This window comes from Miniopterus schreibersii (genome assembly GCF_964146895.1).
Source record: "Miniopterus schreibersii genome assembly, chromosome: 4".
Taxonomy (NCBI): Eukaryota; Metazoa; Chordata; class Mammalia; order Chiroptera; family Miniopteridae; genus Miniopterus; species Miniopterus schreibersii.
Window position 1 is genome coordinate 19188222 of NC_138105.1, and position 13696 is coordinate 19201917.

Sequence of the window (13696 nt, forward strand, 5' to 3'; positions counted from 1 at the left end):
GCCTCAGTGTCCTCTCTCAGAAAGGAGCCTTACTAAGGCACTTCCAACTAAGCCATGGTTCTTTATTCATAGCTCCAGAGCACAATTAATCTCAGATGCAGAAGCAGTTTTTAATTAACTTAAGCCTTTCCCCTAAGTATTCCCCTTCCTCACCTCACAGGTGCCCCTAGGACACAGGATGGGCACAGAGGCAGGAGAGAGAGCAGAGGCCCTTCTGTCTGTGTATCTCTGAGTAGATGAGTTGTCTGCCCCCCTCCTGCAATTCCAATTGGTCCCCCTGGTTACACCTCAGGCCCAAAGAAATAGCATCTCTTCATCCTCCTCTTCTTTACAGTCTCTATTTATCCATTCGTTCATTCACTCACTCACTTACTCATTCACTAATTGAATGTACCTAGCTTTGTACTAGGCCCAAGGATACAGCCATGAACTAGGTGGACATATAGGTGGTGAAGTTGCATCTGTCCAAGTCCAACTGGCCACCAGGTGTCACTAGTGCCAGTCACAAGGCCTCTCCAAGGCCTGAGAAAAGATGAGCTGAGATGGGGAAGTGTGGATGGATGAACCTGACCAGCTCTGCTCAGCTAGCCTGAAACAGAAGCAAGTTCCTCAAATGCAAAAAAACAAAACATCCACCTCTTTGCCCCTCCCCTACCCAAAAGACACCCTCATAACTTCCTGAAAAGCTCAGCTTGCCTGGGACCTTGGAACTCACAACCTTTGTCCACTCTGGAATTCTCTTTGCAGCCTGTCCCTCTCAGAGAGCCCACCAGGCTTCTTGTAAACCTCTTTGGTGTCTACAGCTCACCTCCTCACAGGCAGCCTATATTATTATAAGATTCTTTCTGTCTTAGAAACCAAACTCTGGCACTTACTTTGACTTGTCCTAGTTCTGCCTTCTGTGGTCACAGAAAGGAAGACTCTTCTACCCCATAGAGCCCTTTAGACACATGAAGAGATTGCCCGTTTCCCCTGAGTTTGTTTGTTCATCACTCATGACTATTTACAGAGCATCTACTGTGTGTCAGGCCTTGGGTCTACAGCAGAGAGCAAGCAAGCTGATGATGCCTGTCCTCTCGTGGCTTTCAGTCTATCCAAGAAGCCAACAACCAAACCAGCAGTAACAATAAAGTATGCACGAGGCCAAATAGGAGAGATCTGGACTGACACGGAGCAGGAGGCAAGGCTGCCAGCCAGAATGGGACCTGTGAAGATTCCCTGGGGAGGTCTCCCTGTGGTCAGGAAAAGGGTGAGCAACTTCAAAGCTGTTCAAATATCAATGTTTTTAAAGAAAAACTGGAAGAGTTTTGCTGGTACCCTGAGCTTAGTTTGCTCATTGGGAAATGCAGCATCATGGGGACAAGAGGGGTGTTTGGGGGACAGGAAGAGCCATTCAGATAGTGAGAAAGACAACCAGTGTGGAGCAGCAGACCTCGCAGCAGCGGTGCCACCAGGAGAGTTGGTGCTAGGCGGTGGGGACAGGATTCTGGAGGCCTGAGGCTGCTTGACACAGCTAGACTTTGGGGTGCACTCCTGCAGGACTCTGCTCAGGCCTTTTCTTGGGCAACCTTGACTTTCTTTGGTTTTAAAACAGCTGAGACCTTGTCCACCTCAGTGGGACCTGTTGAGAGCCAATTTTAGAGGAGAGAAAAATGTAGGGAATCACCTCCATTCTTAGGAAATGATTTTTAAAACCAGGAGAGTTTTCAGGAAGCCTCATTTCTCCTGGGAGGCCACTGGCATCTATGAATGTGTTGTGTCTTCTTGAGTCTGGTTGTGAGGTGGGGGAGGGTCCAGGCAAGGACCCTCTGACCTGGGCAGGAATGAACTGCTGCTGCTCTGTAGGTGGCAGCCCAATTCCACTCTCTGGGCCTGCCCAGCCTCAAGGTTGCCAGGAAGTGGCCAGAGACACTCTCTACTCCAGGAGAATCTATAAGCATGAAACTGGATCCTGGCACTTTCCACCCTTTCCCAGGAAATCACGGCACAGAACAAGCTGCCCTTTGGAGCAACCCACCTGGCTTCTGATCCCCCTTCCCTCACTTACTGTCTGTGGGACCTGGGGAAAGTTAATTCACTTCACCAAGCCTCAGATTACCCATTTGTAAAATGGGGATAGTATTATACCTGGCAGGGTAACTGAGTGGATTAAGTGAAATAATATATGTAACACTTGGCAAAATATATTATTATTATTCATGTGACTGAGTTTTTTGGCTGGACCACACCAGGTACTCTCTGAGCAGTCATAGGCGTGGCCACTTTCTGTGAAGAGCCCAAACCCCATGTTCTCTTGCTGACTTTCTGCTCCTACCAAGCTTTTTACTTTAAAGGCTGTTGTTACAGGAAATGGCTTTATTTTCCCCGCCTCCCTCTCTCCCTCCACCCACATATCACAGTCTTCAGAAAAAGAGGATCTCATCAGGAAATCAGAATAAAAACAACCAGGCAGGGAGCATGGTGCAGTGTGTGCTGCCTTAGGCTGGCTGTGTGGCTGTGTGGAGTCCCAGGTGGGTATTGGTAGAGTGTGTTTAATTGTGGGGGCTTAAGGGAAAGCTGGTGTTCAGCTTGTGGTTCATGGGAGTGTGAGGGAATTTCTGAACACCTTTGACTTTGGGGTAGCAAACTGCAGGAATGGGGGCCTTCATAGGCTTCCCCAGCCACACTCCCAGACTGGGCGTGGCTCACTAGTGCTGCTCGGGGAGGGCTCTTCTTACCTCCCTGGGGGCTGGGAAATACCCTCCTTCCCATTGCACTCTGAGCTGTAGTCTGCTGAGATACCAGGGCTGGAGTGTTGTAGAGAAAGCTCCAAATTGTTTTTAACTTTTCATTTTCAGGCTGCACCCGGACAGGCTGCCCTTAGTCGCTGGGAGCCATTGAGCTGTGCCTTCTCTCCCGTTGTCTCCCAGAAACAACCTTCTGTCTGGAGGTAGAAGGTAAGATCAGGAAAAGCCCAGCCAAAGCTCCAAGGCTGAGGCCCCTGGAGACCCTTTTTGGCTGCTGTGCCCCTACTTTCTGAACTGTGGTTTTCAATTTTCTGACTAATATCCTTCCTGGCGTGGATTTGGGGGAGAGGGAAGCTCAGGTCCCCAAGGGTCCTTAGGAGGGTGGCACCTCATAGGTCTGGGTCTAGGTGAGGTGCTGATTTCTTTCTTCACTGCCCTGCAGTCTCTCTGGGTGAGATGTATTTGTGTGGACCCATGCACTTCTTCACCTGTTTTGTTTTCAACAAATCTCTCCTGGACTTGAGCTCTGGGATGCTGTATGCCCAGCCTGTACCCCAGAGGTGTATCGAATAGCAGCCCCTGGGTATGACTGGGCATGGGGGAAGGGATAGCAGGGGGGAGTACCCAGTCAGGGCCTCAGTCCTGGAATGACAGGAGAATGAGAGGAGCATAGCTATGGATTTCTTGGTACCCACAGATGCCCCACTCCAGCTTGCACCCATCCATCCCTCAGCCCAGGAGTCACAGGGCCAAGAAGGCAGCCTTTGTCCTGCTGAGTGCCTGCCTGGCAGCCCTTTGGGGGTTGGGGGAGCGTCCAGACCACATTGTCCAGTGGCTGGTGCTCCACCTGGCCTCCCTGCAACTGGGACTGCTGATCAAGGGAATCTGCAGTCTGGCGGAGGAGCTAAACCACATCCATTCCAGGTGACTCCCTGCGGTACCCATGGTGATTGGGCACACAACCCTTCTCACTCCCTTGACCCCCAGCCCTGCCCCTCCTTGAATCTCTCTAGGTAAGCTGAGGTCTGGGGCTTGGCTCTCACCTGCAGGTACCAGGGAAGCCACTGGAGGGCTGTGCGGGCCTGCCTGGGCTGTCCGGTCCGCTGTGGGACGCTGCTGCTGTTGTCCTTCTATTTCTACGCCCCAAACAAAAATGACCTGCCCTTCCCTTGGATGCTTTCCTTCCTGGGCCTCTCAGAGGCACTGAGCATCCTCCTGGACCTCAAGGTATGACACAGAGGGAAGTGGAGGGCATGGTCAAGTGGAAGCTGTGGCTAGCGTGACCTGCTCTGAGCTCAGTACTGGGAGTGGTACTAGTTTAGAGGTTGGTTCTTGGAGTGGAACTTACAACGTCCTGGAACAGCGGGGTCAGCAATGGCAGAAAAGGGAGAAAATCAGCAGCAGGCTGGGAAATCTTGGAGGAGGAAAAGGGTTCTAGCTGTTCTTCATGGAGGCTCCCAGCCCCACCCTTCTGTCTACAGGGCCTGGCCCCAGCTGAGGTCTCTACAGTCTGTGAACAAAGGAACTTCAACGTGGCCCACGGGCTGGCATGGTCATATTATATCGGGTATCTGCGGCTGATCCTGCCAGGTGGGCATCCTCTGTGTCCCCATTTCTAATCTACAAGACACAAAGAAAATAAGACACATAGTTTCCAGAACTCAGTATATTTTTCAAAGTATTTTCATGTCTAACAAATCATTTGATTCCCAAAACAATCCTGTAGGCATGAAGAATGTTGTTATTAGACCTGGTTTACAAGAAGAAATATCAAGTGACTTGTCCACGGTCACCTCTGAATTCTTTCAATAACTATTTACAGCATGCTATGTGCCCTTCATGTGCATTTTCTCTTTTAATTCACACTCTATGAGGAAGAAATAATCGTCATTCCTGCTTAAGACATAAGAAAATTGCCCTAGCCAGCTTGCTCAGTGGTTAGAGTGTCGGCCCTCAGACTGAAGTGTCCCGGGTTCGATTCCAGCCAAAGGCACATACTTCGGTTGCAGGCTTGATCCCTGGTCCCAGTCGAGGCACGTGTGGGAGGCAACCAATCGATGTGTCTCTCTCACATCGATATTTCTCTCTCCTTCTCTCCCTTCCACTCTCTCTGAAAAATCAATGAAAAAAATATCCTCAGGTGAAGATTAAAAAAAAGAGAGAGAGAAAGATAAGAAAATTGTGGTTCTGAGAGATGAAGTGACTTGTCCAAAGTCACGTAGCTTAGTGAGAAGAGACAGGACTTGAACCCAGGTCTGTCCAGAGCTGGGACCCTTGACCACTCGACTGTGAATCTACGTGTTGTGCCTCATGCTTCTGACTTGCCAGCCAAGGCTGAAGTTCCCCTATATCTCATTGCCGCCTTCCCTTGACACCAGGGCTTCTGCTGGGAAATGGTTCTTGCTAGAGGCCTGACTCAGTGTACCTGGGGATGCTGGCAGTATCACCTTCCAGGGCTCTGCCCGCCTCTCAGAGCCCTGGAGGCTGTGATGGGGAGGAGTGGGGCTGACAGAAATCTGGACAAAGGACAAGTGAGGGGAGAAAGAGGTGGTGGGAGTAGGTGAAGGAGTGGGGAGGGTTCTTGGGTGCGCTGCCCCTCCTGGCCTAGACAGTACAAGAGGACTGGACCCTCGGTTCCCTTGCACCTACACACTGAGGGGAGACAGGGCTAGTGGCAATGACTCCGGCCTCTCCGCCGCAGGGCTCCCTGCTCGGATCCGTAGTTACAACCAGCTCCACAACAACATGCTCCGAGGCGCAGGAAGCCATCGGCTGTACATTCTCTTCCCGCTGGACTGCGGGGTGCCTGACAACCTGAACACGGTCGACCCCAACATTCGCTTCCTGCATGAGCTGCCCCAGCAGAGCATTGACCGTGCTGGGATCAAGGGCCGGGTTTACACTAACAGCGTTTATGAGCTTCTGGAGAACGGGAGGCCGGTGAGTGTCCAAGAAGGTGGGTCCTGCTGGAGAGGGTCAGACCCAGAGCTCCAGAACTCCGGGCTCTGGCCAACCACTGATAAAAATGTGCTGCCCTTCTCTGAGCCTCAGTTTCCCCAATGAGTCCCAGGGCTGGGCAAGCTTCAACGCTGAATGAGGATAATAAGTAACATTTACTGAGCACTTATGCATGCCAGGTGCTATTCTAGATGCTTCATCTACCCACCTCATTGAAGCCTCACCACCACCCTGTGGGGCAGGGACTGCTACAACCTCTACTCTACAGTTGACGAAACTGAGAGTCAGAGAACCAGGGAGAAGGTGAACAATTTCAACCTGAGTATGCCATGCTTTTGACTATAAAGCTGTCCTAGGTGAAGGCTGTGATGGATTTCACATGGGTGGGTGGGTAGGGAGATCTAGACCAGAGCTGAAACCCAGAGCCTAGCCCCCAGACTTGATTTTAAGTTGGAGCAGTTGACAGCCTAGTTCAGTGGGCCTTGCCCTGGGATCTTAGGAGGAGGATCTGTGAAGGGTAAATTTAGCTCAGCCCTGGCCCTGATTTTAGGAGTGGAGTGTCAGAGGCAAAGGCCAACCAGGCAGCATAACCCATCAGGGTAGCATCTCCCAGGACTCCATCTCTACAGACTGAGGGAGTGGGGTCCTTGCAGTGGTACTGGGGTCCAGAGTCTGTCTGCCCTGGTTTAGTCTGGTTTTCCTCTCACCTCCTCCAGGCGGGCACCTGTGTTCTGGAGTACGCCACCCCCTTGCAGACCCTGTTTGCCATGTCACAGGATAGCCGAGCTGCCTTTAGTCGGGAGGATCGGCTTGAACAGGCCAAACTCTTCTGCCGGACGCTTGAGGACATCCTGGCAGATGCCCCCGAGTGTCAGAACAACTGTCGCATCATTGCCTATGAGGGTAAGGAGTTAATAGTCTGGAGGGTAGAGGAGACAGAGGTTCCAGGGGTCTCCCAGGGGGTCAGAAGGAGATATGACAGCATCTTGTCCTGGGCCTTCCCAAGTGGTCAGGGCATTCAAGCCCTGCCCCTTCCTCCCATGAAAGAGGTCCACCTCCTCACATTGGGGCACGTGGCTACTCTGAGGTCTTTGGCTATGCATCTTGGGTGGAGCACGAAGAGATGGGCTCTAGGGCCTCCTCGTTTCATCTAGGGATGCCAGGGGAAGCAAAAGAGCCCAGGCCAGGAACTAGGAGAATGGCATGGGCTGCAGCCTCAGCCCTGCCACTCCTTTGCTATATGATCTTGGCAGGTCTCTGCCCTTCTGTAAGCATCACTGCTAAAAGCAAGAGGGTGGAATTCCACTATCTCTAAAACCGCTTTTAGCTCTAGGATTCCATGGTGTAGAGAGGTGGAGAAAAGGGAGGGTTGAAGGATCTGCCCAGCAAGTCCTCTGGGTGTGTTGGAATGGGAATGTGTGAGGATCTCACTCCACTCCCCACCACCTTCCCCACCCCCATTCCAGAACCTACAGAAGGAAGAAGCTTCTCCCTGTCACAGGAGATTCTCAGGCACCTACAGCAGGAGGAACGGGAAGAGGTTACTGTGGGTAGTGTGGGGACCTCGGTGGCACCTGACTCTTCCACGGAGTTCCAAGAGCCCGAGCTTCTCATCAGTGAAATCGATCAGCCTCTCCCGCTTCGCACGGATGCCTTCTGAGGCCAAGATTACCGTGCCTGAGCCCCCAGCGATCCCCAAGATGTCTGGATTGGAGGTTTTCTTTAGGGGCTAGATGCCCAACAAGCTATTTCCTCCCACAGGGGCCTCTCAAAAAAGGTACAGGGACTTGACATCTCAAGATGAGTCTTATGACCTTGTGAAAGTTGTTTTACCTGAGCCTCAGTGTCCTTATCTGTGAAATGGGATCATAATAATTGCCCTACCTACCTCACAGGGCTGTTGTGAGGCCTATGACTATATGGAAGTTTCTTGTAAACTCTAATTGCTGGATAAACTTAAGGAATGCACCAAGTGTCTTTCATTGGACCCTCTGGACCTACTCTCCACCCCTGTCTGCCTCCTCTGCCCTGGGATGGCATCTACAAGCTTCCTTGCCTCTTGGCTTCTAGTTTTGTTCAGTTAATGGGAACCCCAGCAAGAGAATGGAGGAAAGGAGGAGAATGAAGTTATAGTATTTATTTCCCCAGCACCCTCCCTGCGGTGTCAAGGTCACTGCGAACTCTCTGCGTCTCTTGACCAAACCCGCTCAGGAATCCTGTCTCTCTCCAGGTCCCAGGAGCTGCTTCCTCTCCTTCCCCGTTCGGGCCTGGCCCCGCTGTTGGCTCCCCGCTGTTGCCCATCCTCTAGCACTCACTCTCGCTTTTGATTTCCTTATACCTGCCCTTTCTGAATGGCCCCCCTTTTAAACATCCCTTAGACGACACATCTGAGTGTGCTATCTATCTCCGACTGGACTCACTGATACGTGCTGTTGGCATTTATTATCTGCAATGTCCAAATCAGCTCGCAAAGACATGCTTCCTTACACCCTCCTCATCCTAGTACCGGGTGGGGGGCGGTGGGTATCATTTCAATGTGGACAGAGCCCACCAGGCAGGCTGAGGGCAGAGAGTTGGGCAGCACCCCCACTCCACCTGCCCTTTCAGTGCCCTTGTCTCCAGTGCAAGGCTTGAGGGGGCAGGGAGGGCCCAGGGGCTAACTGAGGGAGCACACAGATACCATGAGCTGTGTCCTGGGCAAGAGGTTGCTCGAAGAAGTAGGGGCCACTGCATAAACATCCCCTGATGAGAGAGTCTGCAAAGGGATAAAGCAGGGAGAGGGTTTGTGTGAGTTGGGACATCCTCTGGGGGACGCTGAACAACACAGCCAGTCACCTGCCATAACTTTTGCTATTGCTGTTAGAATTGAGGCACTGCAATGATACTGTGGTGGCAAAATTGCCACCATCTGGGATGGGAGGCAGCCCATTTCTACCATTTCCATTCATTCCACCCAGAACTTGTTCCCTTCCTCCCTCCACCTTTGTTTTTGTTGCAAATGTTCAATATGCACATCTGAGTACAGCATGCTGTGGAGAAAGGCTCCACACATAGACACACATTGGCCCCAAGGAACTGACTGCCCCTAAGGATGACAGAGCCAAAACAGTGAAGGGGAAACAGTCCCTTCCTCTCCCCAGCTGTCCCAGTCATTCTGTTCTCAAGGCCTGAGGATCCTCCAGCATCACACCAGTCACTCCTATACCTAGAAACTAGACCAGAATCAAGGGCCCCCCTAACATGACTTCCCCAACCATCCAGCCCCCAACATAGCGCTCAGGCTGTGGCGTCTGACAGTCTCAGGTTCAAATCTTGCTCCATCACATAGTACATGTGTCCACCTGGGTATCTTAATATCACCAACTGTAAAATGGGAATAACAGTGGCTCCTCTTTTCAAGGTTATTATGAGGAGTAAACAGTATAATATCTGCAGGCCCATGGAGGAAACCAGTGCCCAGCACGCAGCTGGCCTTCAAGGAGGAGCAGCTATTAACATTATAACTGCCTCTCATCAGCCCAAAGGTGGCCAGCCAGTTCTCTGCACACATTACAATCTCTACCTCTGTTCCTCCATCTTCTGTTATTTTCCAGCCTCACTGACTGTGCTGGGGTCTCTCCAAGGGCAATCCCCAGGGTTGACTTCTTGTCCTCAGGTGTTCCCCAGGTAAAGCACCCAGAGGTCCCTCCATAAATGTCTATCTGCATGTTCTTGACTGCACATAAATGAAGTTCAAAGGTGTCAGGGAAAGGGGTAGGGTACCTTTCCAGGGAGTCACTGGGAGGCTTAGCTCTGCCTTCCTGGCCTCCTGCATCTTCCCAACCTCCATGTCTCTCCCCCTACAGGCCTTCTTCCCACTCCTTTCTTCCCCTACACAAGCTCCATGAAGTTGCCTTTCCTTTCCAGTTTTCCCATCAGCTGGAAGGTTCTGGATTTGGGAACTTCCCTGGGGTAAATTCCAGGCTAGTTTCAATAAGCCCATGCACACAGAAAGTAGGAGGTAATGAGAGCTCCCAAATTTCCCCATCTCAACATGGGAAGGCAAGACAGAGTCTTGCCCCAAGATAGTAGAAGCCATTCAAATACAATTTGGGGAGCTATAATTGGTTCTTGGAGCTTTGAAAGGGCCTTGAAAGTTGTTAACAAGTCCTGGGCCCTGACAGCCAAAGGGATGTCCCCCGTCAGTGAAGGGAAACACATTTTCCTTCCTTTCCTGGGTCCCAGAGGAAGCAGAGCCCTGGATTCTTTGCCTTGGCACTCCCTGGCTGGCCCTCACAAGACCTGGAGTCTGGAGCAGCAGGGTCTCTACAGGGAGCCTCTGACATCCCTGCACAGGGTAGGGTGGGTGGCAGAATCTTCCAAGCTGGACTTACTTTGACACCCAAAGGAGAGGAAATTAGGGGTGAGAGGAGGAGTAGGGACTCAGAGAAGGAGGTTCAGGGGTCTGGTGGTCCCTGAAGAGGAGGGAGTAGCTTTGTAAGGGCAGCCTTGGGCACTGGGAATGCTCATAGCAGCATGTGTCCGGGCAGGGCTCTCAAACTTCTTTTATTTCCCCAGTCCACACCAAGGCTTCCTCTGTATTCTGCCAAGAGGGCAGCTCCAGCTTAGTCCATGTGTGTATGTCCAAACCCTTGATGCCCAGGCCCAATTTGCCTTTGCCGTAATTCTCTGTCCAGTTTCTTATTCTGAGCCAGGTCAGGCCTACTTTCCAAAGTTTCCCTCCTACAGATACGTGACTTCATCTATGCTGAGCCGAGGCCCATCTGGCACAAGGCAGGAGCCAGAGACAGGAGGGCCCTGCTTGGTGTCCTCATGAATGTCCTGGGAGCCCAGCACTCGCCAGTGGATGAGGTAGATGCCACCCTCTGGCTTTGGAGCTGGTGGCTCTGTGAGGAGAGTGGCGCTGCCATGGTGTAGGCTTGGCCCACAGTGGACTGCTACCACAATGCAAACTGCCAGCAGGACAAAGATAGCGATGATGACGGTGAGCGCAGGCAGCCCGTCCTCTCGAGGTGGGAGCTGCCTCTGGGTCTCCTGCCCCGCCGAGCCGTTCGCGGCTGGAGAAAGCCACGGATAGCAGTCAGCCTAGGAGGGGAGTGGCGGAGAGAGAAGGTGACATGGGCATGTACACACGGAAAAAGACCAAAATAGAGAGAGACTGGCAACTAAAGGGAACCAAAAGAGAGACACAGAGAACCTCAGGGGGAGAGAGAGAGAGGAACAGAGACAAAGAAAGAGACAGTAAAGACATGGAGAGAAAGACAGACTAGAGAGACAGGAACACAGAGATAAACACACACATACCAACAGGGGGAATAAACGAAACAGACAGACGGGGAACATGGGGAGAAAGAAAGATACAAGAGAAAAACAAAAGAGAGAGAGAACAAGAGAAAGCAGTGGCCCTGGCCAGTTGCTCAGTGGTTAGAGCTTTGGCCTGCAGACTGAAGAGTCCTGGGTTCGATTCTGGCCAAGGGCACGTACCTCAGTTGCAGGCTGGATCCCCGGCCCCGGTCGGGGTGCATGCGGGAGGCAGCCAATCAATGTGTCTCTCTCGCATCGATGTTTCTCTCTCTCTCTCTCTTTCCTTTCCATTCTCTATGAAAAGCAATGGAGGATTGAAAAAAAGAGAGAGAGAGAACAGTGAAGACAAATACAGAGAGACAGAGACAGACAAAGTTCTTCAGGAAGAGGCAAAGAGGGGCTTCATTACAGTCTGGCATATAGAGTTTGGTCCTGCAAGTCCCCTCTCACTGCCCTCTCCTCCCAGATCTCCTGATTCCTAAATAGACCTGGTGTCCTGGGTCAGGACACTATGGGACTGCTGTCCCACACCCTGGACAACGGGCAGTGAACAACTGCTTCTTAAAGTCCTGAGAAAAGGGATTCACTGTGTTCAGAATCTTAGTATCACATTATGCACAAAGAAGGGAAAGAAGAAGAGGAGACAGGGACCCCTGAAATTTGGCAAGGAGGATACCTCATCCATAATATCAGAACCAGGTTCCAGGGCCTGGAAGGGAGGGGCTGCCCAGTGTGGACTGAGGAGATGCTATGCCCGCCTCTACCTCTTTCAGGGTCCCAGAGTCCTGCCTAAAGCTGGAGGTCATGACCCCTACCTCTCTCTGTCTCCACCCTGCTAGGTGTGGGTTTTGGGGGTTGCCGTGAAGATAGCAAACCTCCAAACTCTAAACCCCAGAGCTGGCAAAGTCATCACAGGCTCAAGAAACTTTTTCGCTTAGCCTCATTGTCCCCAGCTGGACCTTCAGCAGCAGACCCTTTGGGGTGGATCCACTCCCTTAACTCTGAGCCCTCAGCCTGGCTCTTCCAATGTGGAGGCATTTGGGGCCCAGGAAAGGCTGTGCAGGACAAACCCACTCCCTTTAGTCTCTCAGTCACACTGTCTACCCCATGCCATCCCCAACACCTGTCCCTTTAAGAATGTGGAAAGTCCAACACCCCACCCCTCCTTGAAAGTCTGAGGCTTTCTGGGGCCCAGGCCACAGAGCTCCCAGGCAGGGGGTGGGGAAGCAGCTCCGGATGTGCAGGGGAAAAAGGAAGCACAGACTGATGAAAAGCAAGGGGCCCCTGCAGGGAGTCACGCCAGCCTGGCAGGAGGGGGTGAGGGGAGAGTCTACCTGGTGCATTGTTCCCGGCGCAAGACTCCTTCAAGACTGGTGGCGAGCTAGGCAAAGGAGAGCCTGCTGCCCCAGCTCGGCCCCTACCAGGAGCTGCCACGTCCTTTGGGGCTCACAGGGCACACACCCTCTGCACACACACCGTCAACGCTCTCTCCTGCGCTTTCACTTCCTTGAACTTAGGGACAACCCTGACACCAGCTCTTAACTCTGATAGTACCTTGATCTTCCTCCTTGGCACCTCCTTTCATGCCCCCTGACAGCTTCAGGAGCCTGGGTCTGCTTGCCCACCCCTCCTCCACCCGATCGCCGACACTTGGCGGTTATCTCTACCCAGCCCTGCTGCTCACCAAGACATACTGATTTCCCCACACCAACTGATTTCCTGAAGGACTATCCTTCAATTGATTTTTTTAACACAATATCTCAAACACACTGGAAACCGTAGACTATAATATAGTAAATCTCTCTGGCCCAACTACTAGCTCTGTCCAGCTCGATAGTTTGTCACATTTATTTCAAAAACTGTTAAGAACTAAAATGCTACAAACAAAATAGAAGCCCCACTCCCCAATCTCCTCTTTCTCACCCCAGGAATAACCACCTTGTTAAATTTGATGTTTATCATTCCCATGCAAGGCATTCTTTTCTCTCTGGGTTTTTTCTTTTTTGGTTTTTGCAAATGTGAATTCTATACGTCTCTGTATTTGCTGGAACACAACTTCATTTGGGAATGTGTGTGCTTTAATGTGTCTAAGTCACAAAAAGTGCTCACCGGTCTCTCCTCTCTCTGGAGACAGTTTATAAAGGATAATTTTTGTCCCAACTAACTCCATGAAGCCAGCCACCCCTCATCCTGTCCCTTGTTGTGCATGCATCACCGTCCATTCCAGTGCGGAGACCAAGAGATCTCCAGCAACTTCCCTCACCCAGTGGTTTAATGCTGATCCCTTGGCTCTCGGCCAAGCTGCTCTACACTCTGACTTTCAGGAACTCCACTCAGACCTCCAAGCCCACTTAAGCCCAGGTCACTGGGCTGCTGACCTCACCTGCAAAGTGAGTGAAACCACTAACTGGCTGGCGTTGAAGCCAAGTAGGAGGCTGGTGTCCTCCCAATGTGATCAAAGGCTGCGGTCATTCTCTACCTCCCACCTTGGACCACTTAGACATCAGCCCGAGGGAATCTGGATCCTGCCATAGTCCAGAGCTTCAGCCACTGCTATTTGCCTCTGGCCTCCTTAAGACAACTGTCCCATTGCTCTCACAGGCACTACCATTGGGGCTCCAGTCCTCGAGTCCAAAAACCCAATTACTGATCTTCTGATGGCTAATTTTTCCTTCCCCTCCCTCATCAGTCCTGGATTTATCTCCTAA

The 13696-nt window shown here is 51.8% G+C and overlaps 2 protein-coding genes across 3 annotated transcripts; one reads left to right on the forward strand and one right to left on the reverse strand.

Annotated features, from left to right (window-relative positions):
• The first annotated feature begins 2404 nt into the window (after positions 1 to 2404).
• Positions 2405 to 7652, forward strand: STING1 (stimulator of interferon response cGAMP interactor 1). 2 transcript variants are annotated; one of them, XM_081135875.1, is made up of 8 exons: positions 2405 to 2510; positions 2838 to 2936; positions 3424 to 3650; positions 3776 to 3953; positions 4208 to 4316; positions 5428 to 5666; positions 6401 to 6587; positions 7151 to 7652. In XM_081135875.1, the coding sequence occupies exons 3-8, from the start codon at positions 3424 to 3426 to the stop codon at positions 7342 to 7344; spliced, it is 1134 nt and encodes a 377-aa protein (XP_080992001.1). In that variant the 5' UTR covers positions 2405 to 2510; positions 2838 to 2936; the 3' UTR covers positions 7345 to 7652. The 2 variants fall into 2 exon arrangements, with proteins under 2 accessions (XP_080992001.1, XP_080992002.1); XM_081135876.1 differs by lacking the exon at positions 3424 to 3650 and having other exon boundaries at positions 7151 to 7651.
• A 2754-nt stretch (positions 7653 to 10406) lies between these two features.
• SMIM33 (small integral membrane protein 33) lies at positions 10407 to 12573 on the reverse strand (the record flags this gene model as incomplete). Its single annotated transcript, XM_081134030.1, has 2 exons — positions 10407 to 10741; positions 12543 to 12573. 2 exons carry the CDS (start codon positions 12571 to 12573, stop codon positions 10407 to 10409), a joined length of 366 nt encoding a protein of 121 aa, XP_080990156.1.
• Positions 12574 to 13696: the final 1123 nt, after the last annotated feature.

Excerpts from the sequence above, each read along its gene's own strand:
- STING1 (XM_081135875.1), top strand. The coding sequence starts at position 3,424 with ATGCCCCACTCCAGCTTGCACCCATCCATCCCTCAGCCCAGGAGTCAC. Across the intron at positions 4,317-5,427 it reads TCTGCGGCTGATCCTGCCAG|GGCTCCCTGCTCGGATCCGT; the intron begins GTGGGCATCCTC and ends TCTCCGCCGCAG. Across the intron at positions 5,667-6,400 it reads TTCTGGAGAACGGGAGGCCG|GCGGGCACCTGTGTTCTGGA; the intron begins GTGAGTGTCCAA and ends CACCTCCTCCAG.